Here is a 14,097-nt window from a genome sequence, read left to right as displayed (position 1 = left end):
TGTCTTATGTTTTTTGTTTTTTGTGCTTTCTTATGTTCTGGATTCCGTATGTGCACATTTCGTAATGTTAGTACAAACATTATTCTAATAATTTTAGCTCGAACTGTTTAAGCCTAGTATTCCACATATATAAGTGGTTACACCAAATAATACTTAGATGGTTACACCTAATAATACTATATTATACCATTTATATGTGGTTTCACCAATAATACCAAGTTTTCCCAATATTTGGTTTTCAATAATCCAAAATCAATAATAGAAATAGAAGTACACACCCTAATTCAGTTTAATCCATATATCAATTGTCATAGGAAACTTAACGTCTCTGCCTTGTGTTTGGCCCTAGCTTTGAGTGCTCTTGTTTCTGTTTACCTGCACCCACTTCTACGTTCACAATGTCAGCACCATCTGGTTCTACCTATACATACCAAGTAATACAACATAGTGTTACCACGAAATATTAAGTATTACAAAAACAATGGATATTACTCTTCAAACTTCAATACCTCTTTACTTCTAAGCAGGTACGGAGATCGGGCTACAAGCTGCTCCGCCTCTTTCAGCTCCGCCTCATTCATCTCCGGCTCTTTCTGCTCTGGCTCTTTCTGCTCCGCCTCCTTCTGCTCCGCCACCTTCTGCTCCGCGTCCTTCTGCTCCGCTTCCTTCTGCCCGGCTTCCTTCTGCTCCAACTCCTTCTACTCCTGCTCCTTCTGCTTCTTCTTCGGCTTCTGCTGCGGCTGTTTCTTCTTTGGCTGTTTCTGCTTCCTCGCTTTCTTAGTTTTCACCAGACCTTCAAGTTTCTCTCCAGCTTGTTCATGCTCTACATCATTTTGAAAAACTTCTCATCCCTCATCTCCTGGTCCTTCCCTTTCTTTTCTTGTCTCTTTTACATATTGTTCTACAGAGCAGAGTCTTGTATCAAAGCCATCCATTCAGGCACTGATTCGGAGAAACTGAGCGTCCATACTCTTCTGCAAGCTCTGAAGCTGTTCCACGAATCCAAGAGGCACCACCTTCTCCGTCCCCACATTATCTTTAGCCGCTGCAGGATGGTTTACCCACTCCTTATTATCTCGGGCATCAACATCGATCTTGCATATCTCTTTCCAGAATATCGACTTCTTTTCCTCAACTAAACGCCTTGTCCAATTTTCAGGAACGATATCACCGATATCTTCCTCTTCATTCCTCTCCATGACTCCAGCAAGCATAATTACCTCATCCTCGGATGGTTGCAATATACTCTCAATGACCCTAGTGTTACCCAGTGTTTCATAGAGTTCCCACAAAGGGAAACTTTTTATGGTGAATGGTTGGAACTTCTGCCTGCACATCCGGGGACAATCCCTCTCTGCTCCTCTAACATCTTCTCTGTATTTGTTCTTCAGACATGAGATGGCCTCAAAGGCTAGCAACTACACATAAATCCAACAAATTATACTTACGCTCATAGTATTACATACTTACAAATTCTTTATAATGACATACCTCCAAGGGAGTAACAAAGCTTGGAAATGTCCAGGCATCTGTTTCGACGATCCCATTGAAATGCCTCATTGTGTGCTTAATCTCCTTCATATTTACAACCAATGAATACCTACCCCAAGGAAACCTTTTACAAGCCTCGAGATCATCCACAATCCTCAGGAATAAGGGGTCAACAGATGGTGCTCCCTTACCGGTTTTCGTTTTCCCACTAATTATAGATGATAAGAAGTAGACAACACACATCTTCAACCGATCAGGATTAACTAGCCTTCGCATCGACTCTAGCTTTTTCTCAACAGCAGCAAGGGAGGGGACGATTTCCTGGCAATATCTATTCTTAAACGAAGAACTTCCTATGCTCTCATAGTCCTCTAGGTACGGGAGACAGTTTAATCCACACAAAATGGCATGCTCTTTAAGGGAATAACGAATTGGTACGCCATTCACTACAAACCAAGCTTCCCTCTTCTTATTTGTGTTTGCTGTCCGAAGAAGAAGCAACCACATTCCCATCATCTTGTGTGTTGTGTCCTCATGCATGGCCCTATGCATATGCCAAAAGTGTTTGAACTGTGGGTGTTCTGTAAACCATAACAGCTCATGGGGTTCAAGGTCTAGGGACTCCAATTTCGCAACAGCTTTATGGATATAACATCTTGTTCCCAACTTTATTGCATTATGATACTGACTGGACTCGAAGAACATTCTCACGGGTGGCAATGGCTGGTTCTCCTCTTCCTCAGCCTCAGCCTCAGCCTCAGCCTCAGTTCCTCTCCACAACACTATCTGATTATTACCCGTATCTGATTCGGCAACTCCTACCATTTTCTCCTGCGACGATTCGGAATCTGAGTACAGTTCTGGTCTAGCATATCTAAATACTCTTTCGTTGCCTAAATCCATGACTCCTACTTTGTAATTGCCAACTGAATAGAGAACATATATAAATCGAATTTTGGATTCTACACAAAACCGAGTTGAAATTTACAAAGTAATCTAGATAGAAATTAGAAATCAGAGGACGAAGACAAACGAACCTGATTTAGCGAGACGTTGATTCAAGACAGGCAGCAACAAATCACTAGTAGTTGTCCCAGAGAATACTAGGCGAAGACGACGATGAGAGGACGATTTTGAAATTTGATTTTTTTTTAAAAAAAATTAAGGTTTGACTTAAAAGACTTACAACAATTTTGATCCTAAACCCGATTTCTTCGGATTCAATTCGATATGACAGATTGGATGTGGATTTTCGTGGTTGGGTTAGTAAATATGAAATTTTAGTAAAAACCTGCAAATATTTGACCGTTTTTCTTTTTTTTTGTTTTAAAATAAATTAAAAATAAATTAAATATTATAAGAAGGAAATTTGAGAATTTCTATAATGCAGAATGAGTACGCGAGATTATTCTTCTAAACAAATCATATATGTAATTTTAACCAAAACGATGGAAAACATAAAAAAAAGAAAAAAAAAATAGCAACAACATCTGGTTGCCTCCGACACCACAAACACACCTCCAATCAGCAGAAGCGAACCGAGAGAAGGAGAAGAGACGCCATAGACAAAAAAAAAAAAAAAAATCTCCCCCTCGCGTCTTCTCTTCATTTTTCGCCATTGAAATGGCTCTAAAAGCTTCACCAGTCGCCGGATTATTCCCTCCTCTCCGCCCTATTGCTTCTTCCTCCGCTTCGACTTCTAATCGCCCTTATACCCTCAGGGTACTTCCTCTTAGATCATCCTTCTTCGGAAACTCAGGTGCGTCTTACTTCTTTTTCTAATCGCGTCACGATTTTGTGCTTTCTCTTCGTTTGATTAGCTTGCGCGGCTGTTTGATTGCTCGGAAACCGGAGAGACAAAATAGTGCTGCTATCTGGATTTACTCTGAAAGAAGTGAATGGAAGTAAAATTTGAAGCCATCGTTATTTATTGTGTATGGTTTGTTTATTTTTTATTGTTAGTTCTCGAGTAGAGTCAACTCTTTCACAAAGAAAAGATAAATAGGGTTTTATCATGCTTCAGAATTACTCTTTGGGGGTGAAATTGTGGTTACATTTTCTCTGTACTCGGTGCTATATGGACTCAAGTTGAAATACAGACTGAACAGGATTATTGTTTTTTGTTTCTTTCTGTGAAAGGTGGAGCTTTGAGAGTGAACGAGCTGAGATTAGCTTGTGCAAATAGATTGAAGTGCCATGGTCATGGTGCTACGATGAATCTATTTGAACGATTTTCTAGGGTGGTCAAGGTACTTGTAACTATGCTAGTTCTGTATCTGAGAGTCGAGTTTATTTCTTTCGTGTAGATTTTTAATGCGTTTGAAGTTCATTAATCGGATCTCATGTTTGTTATTGTTTGAATAAGCATAGTCATATGCAAATGCACTTATAAGCTCCTTCGAAGATCCGGAGAAAATCCTGGAGCAAACTGTGATTGAAATGAATAGTGATTTGACAAAGATGCGGCAAGCCACTGCACAGGTGTGTTTCTTACTCTTGAAAAAAACTATATACATGTCCATATGTTTTGGCTTGGCCCTCTTTCTGAGAGTTCATAATCTTGAAGATTAGCTAACTTGTGTGTTATCAATGTGACTAAAGGTTTTAGCATCACAAAAGCAGTTGGAGAACAAATATAAAGCTTCAAAACAATCTTCTGATGACTGGTATGTTTGTTTTCGCCTGGACCCTTGCTTTCTTACTTAAACTTGATTTAGCTGATCATTCTTACATGTTACACGCTTAAATAGGTACAAAAGGGCACAACTTGCTCTTGCAAAAGGAGATGAGGATCTTGCACGTGAAGCCCTTAAACGAAGAAAGTCTTTTGCTGTAGGTTATCTATATTCATTCTCTTATTGATCAGTTTTCTGTTTATTAAGTGTGCTTGTTCCAAAAAATAAAAAGAAGCATGTGATGTAATCGTTTGACGCTTCATGCCATTTGAGGCTGATCTCTAGGTTTTCTGCAAAGTTTAGAAAGGAGGTGGTGAATGTAGAAATAAAAAAATCAGATATCCAAGCATAAAGTAATTCTCATGACTCTCTAAGTAACTTCTAATAGTTGTCTGAAATGTTGACATTGTGGTAATCATCCTTTATATGCAATAGCTCTTGGCAGTGTTTTTAATTACGAGTATTTCTTAAAATTGTCGTGTGTTTTGAGTTTGTTAAGGTGATTTCAGTGTCAGAACAGAAAAAGAATTTAGACTTATGTAACACTATGGTCTAACTGTTGAAAGTTACATATACAAAAACAATCTTCTCGTCTTAGAACTTTTGGTACTGAAATAATTATTTGTTCACGTTTCTATCTTAACAGGACAACGCTACTGCTCTGAAAACTCAACTAGATCAGCAAAAAGGTGTTGTCGACAATCTTGTTTCAAATACAAGGGTTAGTTATTAACATTTTTATCTATATTTTGTCCCACTCTATTTTTTCAGTGCATTTTACTCATTAAACTAAAGAATCATATATATTCGTTTTCTTCATGCCACCACTACATTAGAATGGCTTAGACATAGGGACCATGTTCAATTTATGACGTCGCTGTCCAAGGTTCATATAATAAGTATCGCTTTTTACTTTTTTAGTGACTAAGGACCTATTGTATCTGTACGGACATGACGTAGAAGATGCATTAGCCGTGAATGCTTATTTTTATCTGAAATTGTTAGAACAGTTTGGTTCTTAGAAAATTGACTTCTGTAAAATGTTTGTTGTTGCACTTGCAGCTCTTGGAGAGTAAGATACAAGAGGCAAAAGCAAAGAAAGATACGCTCCTTGCACGTGCTCGCACTGCTAAGTTTGTATCATTATGCTATCATCTTTTTTTACATCTTTTATGGGATGGTTATCCATAAAGACTTCTTCTCGATATTATATAATATATATTGTCACATTTTTTTTTTTTAAAAATTCCTGGTAGGACTGCAACCAAAGTGCAAGAGATGATAGGGACAGTGAATACCAGCGGTGCTCTTTCAGCCTTTGAGAAAATGGAGGAGAAAGGTAAGATCTCTTAATCCTACAAACTGTATAAAACTTAAATAAACCTATGCAGCAATGACAGTAATTATTTAGGAGGAGAAGAATAATTTGCCCATTCAGTCTCCAATTTTTCCAAGATTACTTAACACCTGGGGGATGGGGTGACATGAGAAACAGTGGGTGTGGAATTAGTGTTTAGTTACTTAGCCGAATTATTTATTGTTTAGGAACGAGATAGAAATGAGATTGCATATCTATCCAAAACAAACTGACACTGGATTTGTTTTGACTTTTTTCTTTCCTTCTGCTATTTCTAGCAATTTGTTTATGTTCTGGTGAATATCGAACCTTTTGTTGTTTTCAAGAAGGGGTTCATTTATGTTAGTCCCTGCAGGAATATTCCCCTTGTTCTTTTTGTATCAGATGAAGTTAGAAATTATATTTTTTGACATAGCCTACATTCGTCGTTTTGATGTATGATTATTCTGGTATAGTTTAAAATCTATAAATGCTTGACAGTGATGGCTATGGAGTCTGAAGCAGATGCTCTTACTCAGATTGGAACCGATGAACTGGAGGGGAAGGTTGGTTGTCAATCTCTTGTCTATTTTGTTTATTTTTAGTAGGAGAATCTTTCTCTTGTAAATTGGTTTCAAAGGTATAATCTAGCATTGATTAGCGCAATCTGGTTTACTGTATGTTTGATTGGTTTTATTTGTGGCAGGAGAAGAACCTGTATTTATACAACCATCTTGACCTTAACTTGTTCTTCTTTGTGACTTGCAGTTTCAAATGCTTGAAACTTTATCTGTTGATGATGATCTTACAAACTTGAAGAAAGAGTTGTCCGGAAGCTCAAAGGTTTGTAATACGCAGGTCTCATTATCTGTTCCTTTCAGTCTATAATCTCATGACTCCCTGAAAATATGGCGTTCACAAGCTATCACATTCCAAATTACTGAAAACTGAAACGATCGAATTGGTTTCTTATCGAATTGGTTTCTTATCGAGTAAAAATCTCACCTGTAAACTGGTTTCTGAAAACAGAAAAACTTCCTTGTTTACATTTCGCTCCTCTTGTTTTCATATTTGACTATATCCTAATTTGCTACTAAGATACAGAAACTATGTCCTACTTCACTCTGAGATAGAGTTTGTCGTATATACAGTACATCGTATAGTTAATCTCTGTTTATATGATATATGAAGCAGAAAGGAGAGCTTCCTCCAGGGAGAAGCACCGTCGCAGCAACCACGAGATACCCTTTCAAGGACTCAGAGATCGAGAACGAGTTAAACGAACTACGAAGGAAGGCTAATGAGTTTTAGGCATCGGATGTTTCTGAGTTGTTGTTACTGGTTAAGTTCTTTGTGTAAACTATCTTCTTTCTTGTAGAGAAAAAAAAAAACACAGAAAGCATGTGTTTGGGTAATGAGTATATATCCGGCTATCTAATCCCCATTTACAGTTTGGTTAAATTGCATTTTCATCAGAATCCACTGGTTTTGCCGTCAGTTTTTTTTTTTTTGGGTACACCTCGAATTTTATTTTTTTTGGAGGAAAAATAAAATATTCACAAGCATTATTATCATGAGTGGGTCAGGTAGAAATATAAATATGACAACAAAATTAGGAAATGATCCTGTGATAAATGGTCATTTCATTGTTGCTGACATGTAATTTTTTAACCTTTATACCTTTGGTTTAATTTGTTGAGAAACCCATATTATATCTTGTTATTGTTAATGATCAACAAGCATTATTATCATGAGTGAGTCAAGAAGAATTATACACATGACAACAAAATTAGGAAAATGATCTTGTAATAAAGGAAAATTCTGGGATTCACCCCTAGGGGTGATCATAATTTTATATATATATAAAATCAAATATTTTGTTAATTATATATATATAAATAATATATATAAAGATTCGAATTTACGATTTAGTTTTTATTTTAATTTTTTTAAAGTTTATAGATTATGATTTAGAGTATAAAAATTAGAATTTTGGATTTAAAAATTAAAATTCAGAGATCAGAGTTTAAAATTCTGAATATAAAACAAATATATATATATATATATTTATCAAAAATAAATATAAATATAATATAATATTATGCTTGGATTCACTATTTCTAATTTAGGTTTTAGTTTTTCTTTATTTAAAATTCCAAAAATAAAACAAATAATCATGTAAAAATATTTTTTATTAAAACTAATTTTACATAAACTATGTTTGGGTTCACTATTTCCAAATTAGGATTTAGTTTTTTCCATTAAAAAAATAATTTAATATTATATTTGGGTTCACTATTTCATTTTTAGGGTTTAGTTTTTTTCATTTAAATTTTTAAAATAAAACACATAATTATGTAAAAATATTATTTTATTAAAAATAATTCATCATAAACTTTAATATTATGTTTGGGTTCACTATTTCCAAATTAAGCTTTAGTTTTTTCTTATTTTAAAAAAATATATTTGAAATATGTTATTTTGATAAGTTACTTTAATTGATTTTATTATATGATAGATTTTTATTGGCTAAATTAAGAGGGAGGGAATGAATGAATTTATCCTATGGATGAATCTAAGAATTGTCCTATGATAAATGTTCATTTCACTGTTGCTGACATGTAAGTTTTTTACCTTTTTACCTTTGGTTTAATTTTTTTGAGAAACCCATATTATATCATGTTACTGTTGATGATGTATATCATTTTAAATAGTACGGTTACGGTGTACTTTTTATAATATATCAAATATTTATGTACTAGATAAAGATTTTACATGTATCGCTAAATTCAGAAGAGCGGTTTTTGAGAATTTTGGTTAAGGGAAGAGGAGCATGTGAGAGCATTTGATTCTAAACAGTCAAACTTGAAAACAAAACTCCTTCGCCGGCAACAATGGCGAAACTCGCACTTTTCTTCTTTCTTTCCTCTCTCATCTTCTCTTCCTCCCTTTCTTTCCAATCAGACGAGCTCCTCGTCGACGACGATGAGTTTGGTCTCGAAGGAGCAAAACCCCAATCTACCGAGCTATACACTTCTTCTTCTCCCTCGTCTTCTTCTCCGCAACACCAACAGACTCCGACTATCCGGAAAAGGTATTCGGATCCAGATTTGGATTCCAAAGTCCAATTCACTCTCGAACATGCCTTCGGAGACTCTGATTTCTCCATCGCCGGCACTTTCTCAGCTCGTCTCAAGACATGGAGCCATGGCGGAAAGGTTCTGCTCCTTAACTTGATCCTTAATGAGTTTCGTGTTTGGTTTTTTTAATCACATTGCTTGAGATTCAGTTTAGATTGCTTATAGTCATGTAAAGTCTTGATCTTTGTGGATGCAGACATTAACAAAGCTAAGGTTCTCAAGGAATGGTTTCTCTGCTGAAGAGAAAGATACATTCAAAGTAAATATACTAAAGATTTGTTTTTCTTTTCTCCACGACCTGAGTCAAGAGATATAATGATTTTGTTGGAACCCGTTTTGTAGAATCTGCTGAAAGGAGATGACTTTTATAGGATTAGAGTTCCATCTAATGTGATCAGTCCACCAGGGAAAAAGTTTGTGGTTGCATCAGTGAGAGCTGTAAGTCAATGTCAACATTTTATGTTAATTACTCTTTTTTCAGTTTGCTTTGTGATTTCTGCCTCAAGTTTGGTTCTTTGTAACCATGGTGGCTGCTGTTATATTGAGATCTGTTCATGTAGTCTCACATATTAAACTCCTACTAAGTTACATTTTCCTAATAATAGTCTATCCATTTCAACTCTTTCGAGATAGGAGCGCTTTGTTTGTTTAAATTGGTTTTCAATGAAATGATTAGTAGCTCTCTAAATCACATGCAAACTTGATTCTAGGCCAGACTGAGAAAGACAACCAAGACTCCTTAGAATTATTGAAGTCAGTCTTTTGTAATTTGGTTTCTCGCTTTTCCATCAGGTTATGTGTCTGATTTTAAGACAATATAATTGTTTGATTACAGAGATGTCTACCACGGGATGGCTTGGATGAGCATTTCGTTATACACATGGTAAAAAATATTTCTGAGCTCAAAATTTGGTTTGCACCTTAGCATATAACTACTCTGTTAATGACAGAAAAAATTGTGACTACGAATATGATTTAAGACAGTTAGTCTCGGTTTGTTCACTTGCTGTATTGTCTCCGATTGCAGGAAGGTGCCAACATCTTGGCAGTTAGTTATGGTTCTCTTGGGGCGTGTCAATATCCTCGACAGTTCAAACTTGTAAGTGGAGATTACTATCCCATCTTTACCTTTTTTTCTCCAAACTCTAACTGATAAAATTAGAACATGGCTGGTGAATGCACAGATGATGTAATTGAATCTTTATTTATCCTTCTGCCAATTTATGTGTGATTGAACATATGTCGAATAATATTCTTAGTATGGTATTGCACCTTTTTTCTCTATATTACTTATGTATCTTTAGCAGAACTGGACTATCTGTAACCGTTTCTGTAAAACGTTGATAAATCCGCAAAAACACTCATGAGGAAATATCTTACGATGATAAGAAATGTGGTAGTATGGTCCTAGGATCATTGTAAACATTCCACGGTTGTGTGATTTTGGGTGTTGTTTAAAGTGATGAGCGTAGGGTGTCTGATTTTGGGATGTGGTTGAATGGAAGGATAATCGTTGGTTTTGGATTGATTCGAGTTTACCATTTTCCCGAGTATACAGGGTAGGAGATGCATGGTTCTCCAAGTGTCATAAAAATCTGACCTCGGGTTCTATTAAATTTCTTGTCCCAACTGAAATCTCAAACCTTGAATTTATGGAGGAAGAAGGTTACATGTTTGTGATAGCTGTTGATGTTCATTTTCTATACGATCTAATTCATCTTTGTTTCCCCTTACTGTAGCCAGCAAAATGGTCTTTCAACTCCCACACAATTCTGAAGAGTAGTGAGCAAGCACCAAGGTAGAACAATTATTGTGTTTTTTTTTTCCTCTAGCTTAACTTTGCACAAGCCTGCACACCACTATTCGACGTGTGTGTTATACGTACCATCAATATCAATAAACCTTTTCCTCCACTCCAGACTCCACCAATAACTTCTTTTATTTATTAGTATCATCCTTACATGACTGTTCTACAGAACCCCAATATTCACTGAGGAGATTCTAGGAAGCGAGAATGCCGAGGGCGAAGTTGAACCACCACCAGAGAAATCATTTTGGGCGAAATATGTGAGTAATACTGTAAAAAAAAAAACTTTTGATGCTTTCTTGTGTTTTATGTCTTCATTTAAAATTTCTTATGACATTTCAGTGGATGTACTTGATACCATTGGGACTCGTAGTGATGAACGCCGTGACACAAGCAACAAATATGGCTGACGAACAAACGGGTGGACTAGCAGGAGGCACACAAGTGCAGCAAGCAGCCAGGAGAAGATGATTCCACTTTCACTTCACGCAACGCAATCAAAGGTAGAGAGCATGCCGCAATTTCCTATGATCCTAGGTGAATTCATTTATATATCTGTGTTTAAAGTGAGTTGTAAAATTCGAATCTGATTTGTGAGCTTGTGTTGTTTGCAGCTGAATGCAACTAGTAAGAGATGAAGATTCAACAGATCTATGTGTTATAGCAGTGTCTTCATGTAAACCATATATTCATCATATAGTTTTATGTAACCTTTAGATTTAACTCTCCATCTTTTTGTTTGTCCGCAACAAATGGGAAATCAAAAATATCTGAACTTGATATCTTAAGAACGAAGACATTGAGGCTTCATGTGTTGTTTTGTTTACTTTTGACTTATAGCTTGAATCAGCTTGTATTTTTTTTATTTTTTTTTTTGCCTGAGTTTGTTACTTATTTTAAGGGAAGGTAGAGTAATTAAAGGCCACGAGAGAAAGCATCTTATCCATCAAACTTGGCTTCTATAAACTACCATTGAAGTAAAGTTCAATTACTCTCTTGCTTTTTTTTTTTCAAATACATATATATATATATATATATATAATATCAACTGATTAAATTCAATTGCTTCCTTTGCCCCGTGCTTTTTTTGACACTTGCAATGCTAAAAGAAATAGGTGAGTGAAGTTTTTTTGAATCTAGGTGAGTGAAGTTAACCATAATTTGTAGAAAAAAATGTAAAAGTTTTTTTTTTCCAGTACAAATTAAAATAAAATAGATAAACTTCAGCACCAGCTGAAATATTCTATATTAATTAGACAAAGACATGAAAGATCCCCATCTATAAGTTAAGCACACCAACTCTTCTATTATACGAAATAAATATTCATTTCTTTCCAAGCAACGTAAAACGAAAGATATCCCTTTCCTGTAGGGTTTAGAAATTGTAATCTTCATTCTGTAAAAAAATTGTTTGTAATTCTATTATAAGGATGAACTTCCATTTGTATTTAATTATAAATTTAGGATGAAATTACGGTAACTTAAAAAAAAAAAAGAAATTACGATAACTTAAATCTTAAGAAATATTATAGAACATAAATTGAAAGAGGAAAAGTATTCACACATTCAGGGGAAAAAAAGGATTCACACATTAGCATAATTAAGTCCTTGTATAAAGTATCGTTGTGAACATTTATTTGTCCAAGCAACGTAAAGAAAATATATTCTTCTTCTTCATATTCTTTTTTTTCTTCTTATGGGGTTTAGAGAGCATATAACCCCAAACCCTAAATGTACGGTGGCGTAGACATTATCCTTAACCCCATAAAACCTTAGTGTCAAGCCAAAGATAGCTTTATTTCAAGAAAAGCACAAAATATGTGTATGTATATTCGATTGTGTTAGTTGTGCATAGAGTTATAAGTTCGATTATTAAAAGAAAAAAAGTTCTTAAGTACATACACTACTAGAGATGGAATTAAGCCCTACGCTATTACTAGAGATGGCGTTTCACCCTAAACATTTTCTTGATGAATACCCATTCATAATTAGAGATGGCGTTTGCGATCTTTGTGGAAATATGGTTTATATTGAGTCTAGTGCTTGTTATTGTCCTACATGTAAATCCAGTTTCCACAAAGATTGTCTCACAATAACGTATCCAAAGATTCATGAGCATACACTCACTTTCATTCATAGAGAAAATCATTTCGTTTGTGATGCTTGTGGATCCATCCATCCTGATATGATTAATATGTTCGGATGTTTACAATGCAATTTCTTTATCCACAAAAAATGTATCTTCTTACCAAAGGCAATTAAACTCACTCGTCATCCACATCGTCTTTCTCATACTTTTTGTATCTCTGATGGAAAGCAGCATTGTGGAGTTTGTCACAAAATTCTCAATAAGTGTTACGGAGGATATACTTGCATTAACAAGGTATGTAAGTATGTTATCCATTCAAATTGTGCAACAGATAGCCAGGTGTGGGATGGCAAAGATATTGAAGGAGAACCTGAAGAGCTGGTTAAGTCTGGATTCGATCTTGCATCTTTGACAGAGATAAATGGTAGAATGATGCGCCATTTTAGCCATGACCATGACCTAATGAATCTCTCTGTTGACGTTGAGGGCGAAAGTGATCAAATATGTCAAGCATGTATCCTTCCAATTGATTATGGTAAATTGTTGGCTTGCAAACTATGTGAATTTTTCCTCCACGACACATGTGCACATCTTCCTCGGAAGATGGAACACTTGCTACATCGTCATCCGCTAACTCTACAAGTCTACGACCTTAATATGGAAAAGGGTTTCTTTACTTGCTCCACTTGCAATCGAGACTCGTGTGGTTTTATGTATCAGTGTTGCCAAGGGGATTGCGTGTTTCAAATTGATGTAAGATGTGCTTCTTTGGTTGAGCCTTTTATACATTCAGTTCACCCACATCCTCTCTTTCTGAGACAAAGAAATGATCCTCTCTTTCTGAGACAAAATAATGATCTTCTCTTTCAGAGACAAAACTGTGATGGTTGCCATGGATATTCGAGAAGTTTCGTAGATTGTCGCACATGCTACTTTGTATTGGATCTAACATGCCTAACTTTACCTAAATTGATAAAACACAAGTACGACCTTCATCCACTCACCCTAGGCCATCATACAATGTTGCAAGAGGAATTTCACATGATATGTGATATATGCGAAAAAGTTATAAGCAAAGACAAGTTGTTATACTCTTGCCATCATTGCCTATTCACTCTACATGTTGAATGCACCATAGGGAAAAATCCTTATTTGAAATCTGGCCATTGGATCAAAAAGTATGGTCTTGAGATTAACATTTCATCAAATAATGGTCCTTCTCGGCCAACTTGCCGTACATGCCAGCATGTTTGTCAAGACAAATTGGTCTTTAAAAAACAAGATGTATGCTTCTGTTCGAAAGAATGTATTCTGTGAAGATGATGAGTTATTTGAGGATTCAGAGGATTGATAACAAAAGGTTTTTAAGTTCTTGTGGGTTCAATTCCCTAATGTCTTTGCAGTATATGAGGTTATCAATCCATTGTGTGGCTTTAGTACATTAATCTATATGATGTGTATCTTAATCTAAGCAAAACAAGATGATTTGGTTTGTAACAAGTGACAAGATTAAATTAAACAAGTCTAAGCAATGATTAAAAGCAAATAAAAACAAGCAA

The 14,097-nt window shown here is 35.4% G+C and overlaps 3 protein-coding genes across 3 annotated transcripts; all 3 read left to right on the top strand.

Annotated features, from left to right (window-relative positions):
• The first annotated feature begins 2,989 nt into the window (after positions 1–2,989).
• Positions 2,990–6,982, top strand: LOC18009343 (membrane-associated protein VIPP1, chloroplastic). Its single transcript, XM_006391507.2, has 11 exons — positions 2,990–3,250; positions 3,631–3,740; positions 3,862–3,972; positions 4,093–4,157; positions 4,242–4,323; positions 4,813–4,887; positions 5,229–5,299; positions 5,423–5,505; positions 6,004–6,068; positions 6,271–6,345; positions 6,697–6,982. The coding sequence occupies exons 1-11, from the start codon at positions 3,115–3,117 to the stop codon at positions 6,811–6,813; spliced, it is 990 nt and encodes a 329-aa protein (XP_006391569.1). The 5' UTR covers positions 2,990–3,114; the 3' UTR covers positions 6,814–6,982.
• Positions 6,983–8,287: 1,305 nt separating this feature from the next.
• LOC18009255 (ER membrane protein complex subunit 10) lies at positions 8,288–11,237 on the top strand. Its single transcript, XM_006391506.2, has 9 exons — positions 8,288–8,720; positions 8,839–8,901; positions 8,985–9,080; positions 9,478–9,525; positions 9,670–9,741; positions 10,382–10,440; positions 10,619–10,709; positions 10,792–10,952; positions 11,064–11,237. Exons 1-8 carry the CDS (start codon positions 8,397–8,399, stop codon positions 10,918–10,920), a joined length of 882 nt encoding a protein of 293 aa, XP_006391568.1. The 5' UTR covers positions 8,288–8,396; the 3' UTR covers positions 10,921–10,952; positions 11,064–11,237.
• Positions 11,238–12,391: 1,154 nt separating this feature from the next.
• LOC18009056 lies at positions 12,392–13,855 on the top strand. The gene has a single exon (XM_006391505.2). It carries the CDS (start codon positions 12,392–12,394, stop codon positions 13,853–13,855), a length of 1,464 nt encoding a protein of 487 aa, XP_006391567.1.
• The last annotated feature ends 242 nt before the right edge of the window (positions 13,856–14,097 follow it).

Source organism: Eutrema salsugineum, unplaced genomic scaffold (genome assembly GCF_000478725.1).
Source record: "Eutrema salsugineum unplaced genomic scaffold, Eutsalg1_0 scaffold_9, whole genome shotgun sequence".
Lineage (NCBI taxonomy): Eukaryota > Viridiplantae > Streptophyta > Magnoliopsida > Brassicales > Brassicaceae > Eutrema > Eutrema salsugineum.
The sequence above is the reverse complement of the archived record's forward strand: the minus strand, read 5'-3'. Positions and strand labels throughout refer to the sequence as shown.